Raw genomic sequence first — 15,358 nt, 5'->3', positions numbered from 1 at the left:
GCAGGAAAGGAACAAGTCCCAGGTACGTTTTGAGCAAAGGTTCAAATCTACCCATCACAAACCAGTAAAAGTTTTCTTCCTCAAAGCAATCAACCCCATTCTCACATTTGCACATCTCTAAAATTAGACTGGACCTTTGGGGGTGAGTCGCCAGCCCAGTTTCCTGACTAACCTCCCCTCCATGTAGAGAGGAGCGTAATGCTACATGGTACTGAATAAAATAACATTTAAAATATTAGAAACATCATAATTGATTAAACTCTAAAGATAAAACCGAACGATGTGAGGGACGTCACATCGTTTCAAAAATGTAAACAGTCTTTTCCTTCAGCAATGAGCGTTCTTTACTTCACTCCAGTTCCTTCTTCGTTATCTTGATTTCAGGCTGCGTCTGAACGTGCACACCGTGCACGACCACGCTGCTGCCCTAATGCAATATTCTTCAAAGCTCTGTGTGTGACTGCGACAACAGTCTTATCTCCCGGTGACACAAAAGCAACGCGTGCCGCTGTCAAACTGGTCATCCTGGGGGCTGCAGAGCTCGGTGCGTGTACCCCGAGAGAGCGTCCCAGTTTCTCCACAAGAAGGCCAACAGGAGGACCAGAATCAGGGTGGAGAGGGAGCGAGAGCGCGTCTTCATCAGGGGAACCACGCAGTTGGCCACAGTTGAGACGAAGACAAGAAGGACAGCCATAAGGGCCAGCAGCACATTGATAAGTTTTCCCAGGAGGGTCCGTGCCGTGGCATTTTCCAGCCCCTCCAACTGGACGACCTGCTGCTGCTGCTGCTGGAGCTCCATCTTAGAGATTCTGGTCTGACATGCCTCCAACGCCTCCTGTATGGGGTGACACGCGCACACACACACACACAAAAAAAGAAGAAGTCAGCTCAAGTGTCATGAATAAAAACAGTGATCTAAACTCAGACCAGGCAGAACACCCAGCACGATCTATGATATCAATCTATTAATCGTCTTTAATGATCTAAATCAGGGCTAGTCCACTAAACTGCTCAGGGGTCGGACATCCAGCAGTTATTCTCATTAAGTTTCCTGATGCATGCTCAATAATCCAGGTAGAAAAATCTAAAAAAAGTTAAGTCAGGTCCTCTGGACGGGTTCAAAAAGCAAAAAAAAATGTAGAAACGTTTCGTGTTTCATGCGAGACTTGATCATGTGAACAATTAGTTTTGAATGTCAACAACACACTGGTTGATCCACTCTGAGAAGATGCTATTCATAAGACTGAGCTGAAGACAGCACCTCAGACTGAGGAAGTCTTTCGGATGAAAGACGAAACGTTTCAACAGTTTGTTTTTTTGAACCCGTCCAGAGGACCTGACTTAACTTTTTTAGATTAATTAAGTTTGTTTTATTATTTTAAATCTAGTTTTATTTAAAAATGAACCTATTGAGGGGCTGAACTGAGTTTACTCATGGGCCTGATTTGGTCCCCGGGCCACCAGTTGAATAGCCCTGATTTAAACGAATAGTGTCACGGCTTTTTAAGATGTCCACATCCATTAAGTACCTCTACCACCCCCTGCTGTCAGCAGGAGGGACTGCAGACAGAAGCAGCCACTCTGTCAGCACACCAAACACAAAAAGCAAAGCCCTTATATACAACAGGAAGCGATGGGAGTAACATGAGACGTTTACAAGAAGATTATTGTTTTGGACAAATAGAAAATCTCATGGACAGACAGGATTCCTTGGATTGTTTACTGTCAGCATCCACAGAGATGATTCTTTTAAACTGATCAAGAGTGTGCGACGACAGATTAACATCAGTCTGACACAGTGATGTCTGATTAACCTGCATAAGTTTAAGACAGGAACAGAAAACTACTGTCTTTATTCCAATAGTGAATGTAAGAGCTACAAAATGAAACAAACGGGGTGAAAAGGTCAAATGTTGTAACCACCAGTCAGTTAATATTACTTTGCTGTATTTTAGAGCCATTTTTAAGAATAAAACTATGAATGATCTCCATGTTCATTTGAATTCAGTCAGAGTGTTTTAGCTGCAGATTTGTTTTCTGCTTGTGAGCATAGGCCCGACAAAACAAACCTGGATGTCCCTGGCTCTCTCGTAGGACTGGTAGGCGATCTTTTCCTCCATGCTGGCCAGCTCCTGCTTGAGGTTGAGGATTTCGTTCTGGTGAAGTTCCGTCAGGTCGTTTAACTGTTCCTCCAGGCGTTCACACCTGAACACACACACGAGCAGAGAAAACACGTGAGAGCCTGTGGCATAATTAGCTTAGACAAAAAAAAAACACATGCAGGCATTAGCAGATACAGGTCCTGGAGGCAGCTGACCTCATGGTACCTGACTGGACCGATGACTGGGCCTGATAAGATCAGGATGTGCTTACTCATCAGCTCATCCAACTAACCAATCAGAGAGGGTTGGCAGTACGAGACCAGCCAATGGAGTGAGGCCAGCGTGAGGCTGTGGTGTTTGTTGTGGCAGCCGAAGATGATGGGATGGACAACAGCAGTCAAGAACAGAATGTGTTTGTTTCTTACAACATATGATGTTAATACTGTACCACGAACACATTCCAGTTCCTTTAGAGTCTTAAATCAACAGGCTTTTATCACAGAGACAAAAGGCTGAGAAAACTATAAAAAACATGAATTCTACATTTGGAGCAAGCAACTTGTAAAATTTACTTCCAAAATTATTTGATCTTTTTTTGTTTCAGATCCTGTTTTACGTTTTAGGAAGAAAAATACTGTATGCAACCGTGTTTAATAAATACTTTTAAAAGTATCTGTGTAATGTTTAAATGCTCTTTTGTTAGAAAATAATAAAGTTCTGCAGGCTCCTACAGGGGTGTTTGTCCTTTTTGGGAAGATTTTGTTTTTTTATTTCCTTATCACTGCTCAGTTCTTTGTTTTATTGTTCCAGCTTTGTGTTAATTAATAAAACAAACGTCAGATGAACTCATTGGTGAGGATGGGCTCGGTTAGAGAGGAGCTTCTTGGCAAAACATAATTTTTTATGAATGTTATTTGTCCCATAAGCAGGCTGTAAAGAACTTTGCATTCGTTCTTTCTTGCTAAAACTGATTTGGTCATTGAGGAAGTAAAAACAAAGCCACCGTGGACATTTTCAGAAGAAATATGTCCAGTATTTCTTTAGCTCTCCGTCATTTTTGTGCACAATGTCTGAACCTTCTGGAGGAATGTGAATCTTAAAGTTGGAGTTTTAATGTGGGGACAAAGACGAGCCGGTGCAAAAGCAGCTGGAGGGATTGAGAGGGCACTTTGAGCTGGAAGTACCGGTAGTTCAGCGTCCACGATGATGCCGATTAACAGCAGGTCAAGGTTTTGCTTTTATCTACTGTTTGCCAGTTTTGATAACGGAGCATAAGCAGGGCGCATGCTGCTGCAGATGAGATGTCGTCATGTAATCTGAGTGATAAACGTCATCACTCAGGCATGTTTCTAAAAGTAGCAGTTGTTCCCGACCACACGACGTTAAAAATTGTGGGGATTTCCTCGAACATTTACTGAGCTCAGGTCTCAGGAATCTTTGAAGCCTTCTTGAAAGTGTTCTGTGTTCTAGAGTTGCGTTCGGGCCTAAAAAATCCGACCCGACCCGGCCCCAGCCCGTAGACATTTATTCTGAGCCCGACCAATTAACTGTAATCACAGGCCTGAACACCAAAAAAATCACCCCGACATTTTTTTATTTATTAAGCTTTTACTGCATTTGTAAGCAAATCAGTTTGACATATTTTAAGCACATATTTCAAACAAAGGAAGATATAAGATTTCTTGTTTCACCAAATGGACTATAATATACAAAACGAATAGTCTAAAAATAAAAAAAAATCAACTCCAAAGATACTATTATACAGATGAACAAAAATATTTTTAGAACAAAATTATTTGGAAAAATATAGAACAAGGCTATTTTAATGGAACGCGCTGCTTGCTTGGGTTTTTGTAGCTTCAGATGCTCCAACTTCCTTCAGCACAGATGACACCAGGGTGCGGAGAGGGACGTGCGCGGCCAATGATCCGGTGATCCAGCTGAAGCTTAACAGGATTGTTTTTACCTTTTTCAACTGGCTGGTCAGTGGACGTGCGCTGATGATGATCCGATTGTCCATCTGAAGCTTAAGACTTTTTTTTTTTTTTTTAACCTCTTTCAACTGGTCATTCGGACCCGAGCGTGCACGTGACACACATCAGCAGGTTTCACTGTGCTGGCTTTGTAGAGGGAGTTCTCCTGTTTTTAGCTTTTGTTTAACACTTTCCAGCTCCATTATGTCACTTGTTGTGGGTCAATTACAAAAGTGTGATAAGAGCAGGGCGGGCACGGCCACATGCGCAAAGTAGCGCAATGCGCCAGCGCTACTCTCTTTTCACAGTCTGATCAACTGCTACACTCTATTTTATTTATTTCTCATCCTCAACATATAAACTTACTGCCCCCTCCTCTACAAGGAGATTAACACAATTTTATATTGTGCATTCTTATTTAGTTTTCCTTGTGCTGTGTGATTTGTACAACCGCATCAAAAGCCCGAGACCGACCCGGCCCGCCCATCAAGCACATAATTTTGGCCTGACCCGGCCCGGGTTAGAAATGGCAGCTCTGTGTTGGTCTGCGTTGCGTACCTGAAGCGCTCCTCCTGCAGTGCTTGCATAACGACGGTGTAGTCGTTCTGATAGTGGCTCTTCAAACTGTCCAGGCTCTCCTCCAACCGCACCTGACCCTCCCTCAACTCTTGCATCTCCTGTAGCAGCATGTCCAGGCTGGAGCACTGGCTCCTCTCCAGTGTGTTGCCCTTAGAACTCGGAGGACCCCCAGGTGCCCCCGTGGTGCTGTTCGCCCCCGCCGAACCCGAAGTGGCACTAGAGCAGTCGTCTTCGCTACCAAACCTGGGACTGGACTGGAGGTGGTGGCCGGCATTGCTCAGAGAACGTCCTCCACCAACAGTCACCGCCTCCTCTACTGAGGGGTCATCCAGGGAGTCTTTGAGCGAGGGGATGTTGTCAGAGCTGCCGTATTTGTTGCGAATGAGCGTGGAGACGACTGCTTCGGCAGCGGAGTGGGTGGCCTGCGAGAAGCTGGAGAGGCCTCCCTTGACGCTGTCCACCACGCCCTCACTGAACCCGCTGACTTTAGCCCCGACATCCTTCAGGCCCTGCTGCATGTCCCGCAGAACATCCTTGGGTTGCCGTGGGATACCGTTGTGCTCCACTTCCCGCAGCTTCCGGTGGTAGTGCTCCAGTTTCCTTTGCAGCTGCTGGATGGTCTGTGCAGACTTCTGATTTTTTTTCTCAAACACCTGCCAGTCAGAGAACAGTATTGTTTTTGAATCAACATTGTGCTCTTTAAACTTAAATTAATAAATTAAATTAAAAAAAAAATTAAAAAAAAAATTTAATACTGTTAGCAAACAAGCTCTGAGCCTGGAGGCACTGAAACTGACGGAGCAGGTTTTTCGGTGATGCAATGACCGGACAGCGCACTCATAAGCAAGCTAAAGGTTCTCACTGACAGCAGTTATTCATTTTACCTGTTTGATGCGTGTACTTTGCTGTTTGTCTGCATTGTTGGCAAGTTTGAGGTATTCTGCAACGTTATCATCCCTGGCTGTCTGCTCAATCTTAATCTGCTCTGTGAGCTTGAGGATTTTCTGTTGCAGCTGGGCGATAGCCTGCTTAGTGCGCTGAGGGTCCGGGGTGCCATCGTCACTGGCCGGGAATGAACCGTCTGTCCCACACGAAACGGCGAGGGGTGTTTGTCCCAACCCGCTCACCTCCAGCCGGTCAATCTGAAGCAAACGGAGGACAAACCAGGAAAGGGAGGTCAGCGAGGGTAAATGACAGGGGGTGGGAAACAAGGAATGTAATAAAAAAAAACAAGTAAAAAGGAGGGCAGAAAAGGGAAAAACATGTGAGCAGCATGCCGTGACTCTTGTTCGTTTTGCTGACATGTTACAAAGCAAGGTTCTGCTTTTTTTTCTGAGCCCAGTTGCCAGGAAAGAGGGCAAGTTAAGGCAGCTGAAAAGGCCACTTACGGTCAGTTCCTCTGAAAAGGAAGACCCAAGTTAACTTTTTAAGTTATGGTTTATAATGAAAAGGAAGTGGAAATAACTAAGCCACCATTTTAACCACATTAACATGTAATGTGCCCATGTGTGAGTCCAGGGCAGTCTGGGTCTTCTTATTTTTAACTGTGCAAACAGCCTGAGTAGTGATTGTTCCTCTTTGCTCCAGAGGCTACAACACGGGCCAAGTCAGACAAGATATATATATTTTAAACTTATATTGCAGATTAAAAATATTTGTTAATTTCCTGCCTTTCCAGACCTAGAGCAATTTTTTTTTTCTTCTGTAGGTCAGAAAGTATCCGCATAAACTTTTAAATATCTAAACTTTCTTGCCTTGAGAGCATAATAAACCTGACAAGCAGTGGAGGTAGTCATTTCCCCATCAACACAATAATACCAAAATATGGACAGTTTTATAATTAAAGTGGTCTTCTGGTCACACAGAAAGCACAACAACAAACAATAAAATTTAAATTAACTGAGTAGGCAGCATCCAATAAATAGCACTCACCATTTTTTTTTTTACATCACCATATCTTCACCTTAAAATGTGAAAAATATAAAAAGCACCTGAGGCTCATCTTCTTCTTAGCAGGATGACTAATTGTTGACTGACAGTCAGCAGCAGAACTTTCAATACAAAAAACCAAAATACAGAACCACAAACATTCTTATGTACTGACAGACCTAACAACCCAAAACCTGCGCCAAGCCTCTTCTCACCTTTCCATTCGTCAAACGGAGTAATTGTTCCCAGTGCATTTCGCTCCCAGAGAGGAGCAGCAGGTGTTCACATCTGTCCCGACACGCTGCTCACAGCTTGACTCCGAAGGAAAACAGGAATAAATCTGCCTGGGTATGTTCAACAGTTTCACTGCTGTCGCTTCAGCTCTCCCGGCTTGTTTGGGAGAGTTTCGCAGCGCACCTGGGGTGTCTACCGGGCGAAGCTCCGCCCACCGGGCTGAGCGATGACATCATCACGTCAGCGTCAGCTGTGCAGCTCGCAGCTATTTCACAGAGGGCACATGGATCTGGGCAGGGAGGGTTTGCTCCTCTCTGTGGCCACAACTGAGATGGTGAACTCGTTATGAAATAAGTAAAGTGTTTTATAACAGATAATCAAAGAGGTCTGACTCGAATCAATGTTGTTTTTTAAATAAAGAGCAGAAACGGTGATAATAAAAAAGGTTATTCTCGAATAGAAAGTGTTATTTTTATGCACTTTCATCCATCCATCCATCCATTTTCTTTACCCGCTTATTCCATTTTGGGTCACGGGGGTCGCTGGTGCCCATGTCCAGCAATCACTGTGCGAGGGGCGGGGTACACCCTGGACGGGTCGCAAGTCCATCACAGGGACACATAGAGACAAACAACCATTCACTCTCTCACTCACACCTAGGGACAATTTAGAGTTACCAATCAGCCTAACATGCATGTTTTTGGACTGTGGGAGGAAACCGGAGCACCCGGAGAAAACCCACGCATGCACGGAGAGAACATGCAAACTCCACTCAGAAAGGCCCCTGGACCGGGGTTTGAACCAGGGACCTTCTCGCTGAGAGGCAGCAGCTCTACCAGTTGCGCCACCGTGCTGCCTATGCACTTTCAGTTTAGAGATAATAAATGCACTATGATAAATAAAGGCCTTACGTTTCTTGAAGGAATGCATGTCGCCCGCCATCTTTCATGCCGTTTAAGCTGAGATCGTCTGTGTTTTTAGAAAACATGGAGCTGTAGCTGTTTGGTCAGAGTGAAGATGCCTAATCTCGTGATATTTCACACTTAGACTGTTGTGACTCTCAGCTATAACCTCACTGATTTTTTTTTTTTTTTTTTTGCACGTGTTAAACTGATTCACAGGGTTGATTTGGAAAAGCAATCGATCGTAGATGTGCAACCACATGTGCATAATTTTGACAAGTTTTATTAAGATTTATGAGATAATTTAGAAACAAACAGCCACACAGACATTTTTATTTTATTTAGCTTTTAGTAAGAGATAAATAAACTTCTAATAAAATATTTGCTGAACCAAATATTATTTCCCATTGCAATACTGCAATTTTTACTAGTGTAGTTTTTATGTGCTTATGATAAACAATCATTTTCAGAGAAATTGTTTATCTTCAGTTGCAAATTTCAATATAGATTTCAATATGAACATTACTGAAAAATATTACCAGTATTTCCATCCATCCATTATCTTTACCCGCTTGTTCCATTTTGGGTCACGGGGGTTGCCTGTGCCCATGTCCAGCCATCACTGTGCGAGGGGCAGGGTACACCCTGGACCAAGTCCATCACAGGGACACACAGAGACAAACGAGACAAACAACCATTCACTCTTTCATTCACACCTAGGGACAATTTAGAGTTACCAATCAGTCTAACATGCATGTTTTTGATCTGTGGGAAGAAACCGGAGAACCTGGAGAAAACCCACGCAAGCACATCCAACCGGGGATTGAACCCAGGACCTTCTTGCTGTGAGGCAACAGTGCTAACCACTGAGCCGTCGTGCTATAGGGTATAGCTATCCAATACATGTATCATAATATTTGCAACCAAAATGTTAATGTCCATAAGAAGGGCTTTTAAAAGACTAACAATGAAAGTCTTATTTATCTTTGTCAGATGGACCAAGACTTCTCTATTTTCCAAACATTTGCAGTATATGACGTGTTAAACAACAGTAAACAGGAAACAGCAGCCAGTAAGCAAGGACACCCAGCTCTCTGGTTTATAAACAGACTGAGAGCTAACTAGGAGACTGAATCAACTCGAAGTCTCTCCTTTTGCTTCTTCTAGAAACCAGTGGAAAAGAGAGCCAGAAAAACCAGTTGGGACATTCCTTTAAATTCACACACACACCAAGACATTCCTTTAAGTACAGGAAAAAACACCTTTAATTGATTTATATAACTTGGATTAACATTTTTAAATGCCCCCCACACACACACTTTCTCTGTATAAATATGTAAGTGACACCAAACAGAAGAAAAACTGTGACCCAATTTACTGTAAACATGTTACAGTCCAATCATTAATAAAGTCTCGATTGACAACTGAGACAATCAGATGAACCAGAGAACTAGAACAGCCTGCCTGGCGAGCTCAGACTGAATCACGAGGTGGTGTTTACAAGTGACACCTGCTCTCTGGTAATTACGGAAAAATAAGAGCTATTAGCTTCATGACAGGAAGCGCAAACGAGGAGCATCCAGTAGAGCACTACAAGAAGTAAAATAGTAAAGTGACCCCGCTTTCTCTTTTGGTTGACAATTATCTGCATAATCAAACACATCCACTCTCTCCAAAGATAAAGGAGGACAAAGGACAAGTCAGCTGGACACGATGAACTCCAGTTCACCTTGGTGAGACACAGATAAGTGATAAGGAAGCCTAGTGAGCAGCACAGGCTGGCACCGGATAAAACACCACTTCATTTGTGGAAAAAATCCCTGTCAGCCGAGGTGTTTGGCTAAAAAAAGGAAATATTTCACAAGAAACCGGTCAGGCAGGTGACAAGGGTGCACGTGAGTTTTACAACTCTAGAAACCGGTCACTGCAGAATCACGATCGGACTTGTGGCTTATTAAACAGACATGGACACATATGAACGCGTGCTTCACACACCAAACAAGTTGTAATGATCTCTGCAATCAGTGTCATCAGTTGTACCTAATCATGCACGTAATTAAAGGCTGTTAGCGCTAAAACGAAGCTAATTCCTCAGGGTTAACAAAACCAAACATGTTGATGTGAAGAGCCACTGAAGCAAAGAGCAGTGGCTTCCACACTGGAGTCCCTGCAGCTTAATGAGAGATGCTGAGCTGTTTGTAATTGGGAGGGGGCCTGTTGGTCCCACTCTGATTAGACACAATCAGAGTTAAGTCTAAAAAAGGACCTTCACCCCTAAATCCAGCTGCTTTCCACATACACACTCCTAAAAGAGTGTTTCCTCATTCCATATATCCTTGTGTCCATCTGCAGGTGGCTCTGCTTGTGTAATGGTCTCTGATCCATGGAAAGCTGGTTAGAGTCAAAATATGGCAACCAGCTTACTCTGGATCCAACACAAGACTGGAGACAAGCTAAACCTTAAAGCCCACCTCGCATAAACAGGCATTTAGATTGTATCACCAGCGTTTATCATCCACCACCAAAGGGCGAAGGTGGACGATAACGTTTTTTTGTGTGTGTGTCTGTAGAGTGATTAAAAAAAATGTTTTTATGGACAGATTTAAGAAACCGTCTGAAAATAGTCCATTCACATGATTCAATTTTGGAGTCGACAACATTCAAAATGGCTGCCACAGCTAATCACCGTTAACAAACATAAAAATGTCTATAACTCAGTTTTCCATACACTGAGCTAAACTTTGGTGTGGTTGAAGCTGAGAGTCAATCACACACACGCTGATCACAATATGGTGTAAGATTGTGTATAATACTATTTTTAAGGTTTGACCAGAACAGATAAAAACGTCTTCTCTCAGCACAAGATGACTTTAGTTTAAAACTCGGGCATGTACAGCGACAGACAATATGCATCCCTAAAGAAACTCTAAACCTTCAATATAAAAAAATGTTTTAAAAATCCGCAGATCGATACATAAAACTAAAACTTCTTGTTTATCCTAACAAAAAAAATCACTCAAAAGCACTAAACGAACCCAGACTCGGTTCTGTGTTGCTTCAGGAGGCTTATGCCTCGTTTCAAAATAAAACTACATTATCACGGCATCTGTTATGGTTTACAGTAATTGCTCGCATAATGAACTAGACGCAAACAATGATATCAAACCACAGCACTGTAACAAGCTGTGGCTGTTTGTAATGAAATTATTTTGGTCGGCCATCTTATCACTCTTTTTTATGCTCACTTCTGTCATAATTCAAGTTATTCATATTTGCTTGAATAACACAAAAGACCAGCACCTTGTTAGCTGTTAGCTAGACCAGTCATCATTCCAGTGATGTCAGCTTGAGTTTGTAGGCAGTGGTTTCAGGTGCCAAGATGTTACAGCTGCTTCTACAGAGATACTGCAACATCAGATTTCTTTCTGAGAAATCATACTCCACACATCTCCATCAACAACATTCTCAGAAAATCAGAAGTGGTGCAACGTGGCTTTGTCATGGCATGTCGCAGAGTTTTACTGCTTGTAGGCTGGGTTAGCTGGCTAACAATTTTTACTAACCTAGAATTCAATATCCATGAGCAAAGGGAGTTTGGATACATGGTGAACAGAACAGTTTTTTTATTTTAAGTGCACTGTATATCCAGAACTATTTAACTATTGTCAAACCGCTGATTTGCACTGCATGTTTGTCTCCATTCATACCACTGGTTTGTCTGCCAATCTTCTATGGATTATTGATGACCTTAAAAAGATGGAAAAATAATACTGTCAAATTTACAGATGGTGTGCTAAAACTGACTTAGTGTGTTCTTTGTTTAAAACCCTGGCATGAAAAATCACTGTATGAAAAATCTGTGTAATGCCACTTTAATATGTGACTTATCTGTGCTGCTGATTATCTCAAGCTGCTGTATTCATGCATACCCATCTGCTCATTACAGACTCATGTTCGGGCTGCTGTTTAATATACCATTTTTTAAAAAACATTATTAGTGTTTAATGTATGTCTTAGATTTTTTTAGTGTATTATTTGGCGTTCGTTTAGTGTATATCTTAGATCAGGCATGGGCAAACCCCGGCCCAACGGCCATATACAGGCTGCACAGGCTGCACAGCTGCAGAAAGAAAAGCTTTGCAGAGAGTGGTGAAGGCTGCACAGAAATCTGTCGGAATCAGCCTCCCCACCATCACAGACATTCTACACCTCCAGATGCAGGAAGAGGGCCACCTGCATCATGAAGGACCCCACTCACCCAGCACACACACTTTTTGCCCCGCTCCCCTCAGGAAGGAGGTTAAGGAGCATTAAGTGTAGAACCACTAGACTGAGGAACAGCTTCTACCCTGAGGCTGTTAGACTCATGAATCTCTAACTAGAATAATCACTGTGAAAAACCATATCATGTTGCTGCTGATCTGTTTCATGTTGCTGCTGATCTGTTTCAATGTTGATGTGTTCATGCGTGCACATCTGCTCACAGACTCATGTTCATGTTTGTGCTGATGTTCAATGTTTTATGTTATGAGTGCTTAGTGTATATTTAGTTGATGTTTTTCTTAGTTCATATCTTAGATGTTATTACTGTTTTTCTTATACATTTTATTGTTGGATGTAACTGGGACCCTGTGTACATAATTTCGCTCCACCACATGTACCACATGAGGTGCGAATGACAATAAAGAAACTCTGACTCTGATATACAGCCCCGTTGGGCTTTTTAATTGGCCCGCCGAAACTGTCCAAAATTTGGACAATTAAAAAAAAAGAAAAATTATATATATATATATATATATATATATATATATATATATATATATATTTTTTTTTTTTTTTTTTTAACTTTTTTTCAGTTAAATTTTAGGGGTGCTTAAGCACCCTAAAGAAGAGGTTAAAATCGCCACTGGTCCAAATTATATTTAAAAAACTGAATGTAATAGGGAAAAAAAAAATTGTGTTGTTTTACCTGTAGTTCCAGCATTTCCTCAGTAGAGGCGCACTACAGACACTGGCGTGTATTTGAGGCAAGGTAACAATGGAAACAGTGTTGCCAGGTGTACGATAATTATTGTATTTGTACGACAATTTTGCCCTCTGTACGATGTACGATCAATAATCCCAAAAAAGGCCAAATATACGATAGTTTGACCATTCTGTGAATGTGTGGTTGTAATCAGTTGTCATCAGCCTCTCGCAACTGTCTGCCGGAGTTTTTTTGTGAACCCCGAAGGTTCGCAAACAGAAGCACGATTGGCTGGAAATTCCAGTCAATCGTGCTTTTCTAAATGTGACCTACAAGTGACGTGTTTGCGTTTGCCTGAGAACAACGGCCATGATTGGCTGAATAATCCGCTGCGCCCGCCCCATGAGTGAGGAAACGAAAAGAAGAAGAAGCAGAGATGGTCTGGAAGCGGACCCATCACTACTATAGTGCATCAATAAATTTGTTATTCTGGTTATGACGGGTGTACAATAATTTCCCTCAAAATACAATAATTTTATGTCTCTAGTACGATTATTCTACATTTCTCACCTGGCAACACTAAATGGAAAATAAGTAATTTCTTCTTCTACACTTTTATTTTTACTTTGCCCTAGGAACTCGTCTGTAAAAACGTGTTTATCAAAGAAAAAAAAAAGTGTACAGTGAGGGCCGAGTGTTTAAAATGGAGTGGACAACAACATATTGTTTCACTGAGGTACAAACAAAGACAGTTTTTATGCCAAGAAACTGTCGCGGTTTTCAAAGAATACACATTGCTAACTGCTAACTATGCTAGCAAGCCTTTCTCCGATGGCGATTTTTAAAAAGAAACATGGATAAACAGAGCAGGTCTATTGTGTCCGGAGGGCCAAGATAAGTTAGAAAAAATCAGTTTATCATGCAGGACTGTGACTCGCCTTGTGGAACTGAGTGATGAAGATATAGCCAGCAACATAAGCTAAAAGGCAGAGAGTCCTTTAAGTTACGGTTCACTGGATGAAAGTAATAAAGGACACTGCTCATCTCCTATTTTTTAATCTGCGGGATTGACAACAGTTTTGAGATAATGGAGGTGTTTTAGACCCTGGAGTCTCTGAAAGGAAAAACACGAGAGGATTTTTATAACCGTCTGCTGTCACCGAGAGAATGAAGCTACTGTGGAGTAAACTTAACAATGTCACAACGGACAGATCAACAAATTTAAGTGGAAAAATGACAAGAAACCAGGATAAAGTGAAATAGGAGTTATTTTTCTTCACTGCATCATCCATCAGGAATCACTGTAAGTCATCCTTTGTGTGTGCGTGTGTGAAACTGTTAATTGTGTGTGAATTATCACAAAAAAAGTGAAAGACAAACACACGTGTGAATTATTGTGCAGGTCCTCTGCTGTGATGCTGCATAGAGGAGCTGCAGGAGGATGATGTCTGCTTCCATTCCCAACCTGCTGACCTGTCATCAACTTTAGATCCTGTAGTTGTACAAAGTTTTGTGAGGAGTTTGTGGAGGTGAGCTGACACTTTATTTTGATTTGTCTCCTTTATTCCATTAACATAGTGAGGTAAGAGACTTGTGGTTTGGTTCATTTGATTTTTCTTCAGGTAAGAGAAAATACAGTGGTTTATTTTGTTTGTTGTTTGGGCCTGAAGTTGATAAGACTCAGAATTCAGCGTGGCCCGCGAGTCCGAAAGTTTGCCAACCCCTGTCTTAGATCCTTACACAGTTTCTTTTTAAACTTTATATTTTAGCTATTTTGGCTGTAACTGGGACCTTGATTACACAGTTTCTGTTGCTGCTGTTCAGGCTGCTGTTATGTAGCATTACATTACATTATTAGTGTTTAACTTATATCTTAGTGTATATCTTGATCCTTATTTACTGTTTCTTTTTATACTTTATATTTAGCTATTTTTGGGTGTAATTGGGACCCTGTGTACATAATTTCGTTCCACCTCATGTACCACATGTGATGCGAATGACAAAGAACCTTGAACTTGAACTGTGGCGGGTGATGTGCATTTCTTCATGGAATGCTAGGTCTTTAATTCTATATTTATTGCCGTTTTGTGTTTGAGAATATCTGTATATTTGTCAAACCCTTCTTGCCATCTCTAACCACAAGTCTATTTTCTGCTTCCCCTCATTTTGACAGTTTCAGTTCCTACACAGCAAAGTGGAAAATGACACAAAATCAGCTTGTTGTTTCCTTTAAGGGGATCCAGTGAGACAACAATGAACCTCATTCACTAGATAAGAAAAATTACATAAGAACATGAGTCGCTGAGCAAGAGGCAGTTTATACACCACATGCACTCACAACTCAGTTTTGAACAGAGTTGTTCCAAGTGTTTGCATTTGAAGAAAATGGTATAAAACACACAGCCAGTTTCTGCAAATGTGATGCTCTACAAACATCACAGTGATGGAAAAAACAACTTTCATAATTAAAAAAAGAAAAAAAAGTTTATCTGCAGCAAAGCATAATGATCCAGGAAAAGTTATAATATTTCTGTAAGACTATCAGGTTTTTTTTGCACTAAAACTATTTAATCTCTTTCAAGTTACAGTGGACACAGTTTACAATTTCAACACAAAATCACACTAACACCTTTAAAAAGACAAATGTAGAAAAAGGAAAAAATAAAAGACAAT

At 41.6% G+C, this 15,358-nt stretch overlaps 1 protein-coding gene across 1 annotated transcript in view; it reads right to left on the bottom strand.

Moving 5' to 3' along the window:
* Positions 1 to 327: 327 nt before the first annotated feature.
* The window catches only part of tmcc1a (transmembrane and coiled-coil domain family 1a), a 44,352-nt gene continuing 29,321 nt past the window's right edge, over positions 328 to 15,358 (bottom strand). The window contains exons 3-6 of the mRNA XM_037683961.1: positions 5,539 to 5,796; positions 4,634 to 5,307; positions 2,070 to 2,205; positions 328 to 835 (exon numbers count right to left, since the gene is read on the bottom strand). Of these exons, the coding sequence (XP_037539889.1) occupies positions 521 to 835; positions 2,070 to 2,205; positions 4,634 to 5,307; positions 5,539 to 5,796 (1,383 nt within the window). The 3' untranslated portion in view covers positions 328 to 520. The remainder of the gene's footprint in view (positions 836 to 2,069; positions 2,206 to 4,633; positions 5,308 to 5,538; positions 5,797 to 15,358) is intronic.

The sequence above is a fragment of the Nematolebias whitei genome, chromosome 11 (genome assembly GCF_014905685.2).
Source record: "Nematolebias whitei isolate Nwh7 chromosome 11, NemWhi1, whole genome shotgun sequence".
In the NCBI taxonomy this organism is placed as follows: domain Eukaryota; kingdom Metazoa; phylum Chordata; class Actinopteri; order Cyprinodontiformes; family Rivulidae; genus Nematolebias; species Nematolebias whitei.
This window is presented reverse-complemented; position numbering and strand designations above follow the sequence as displayed.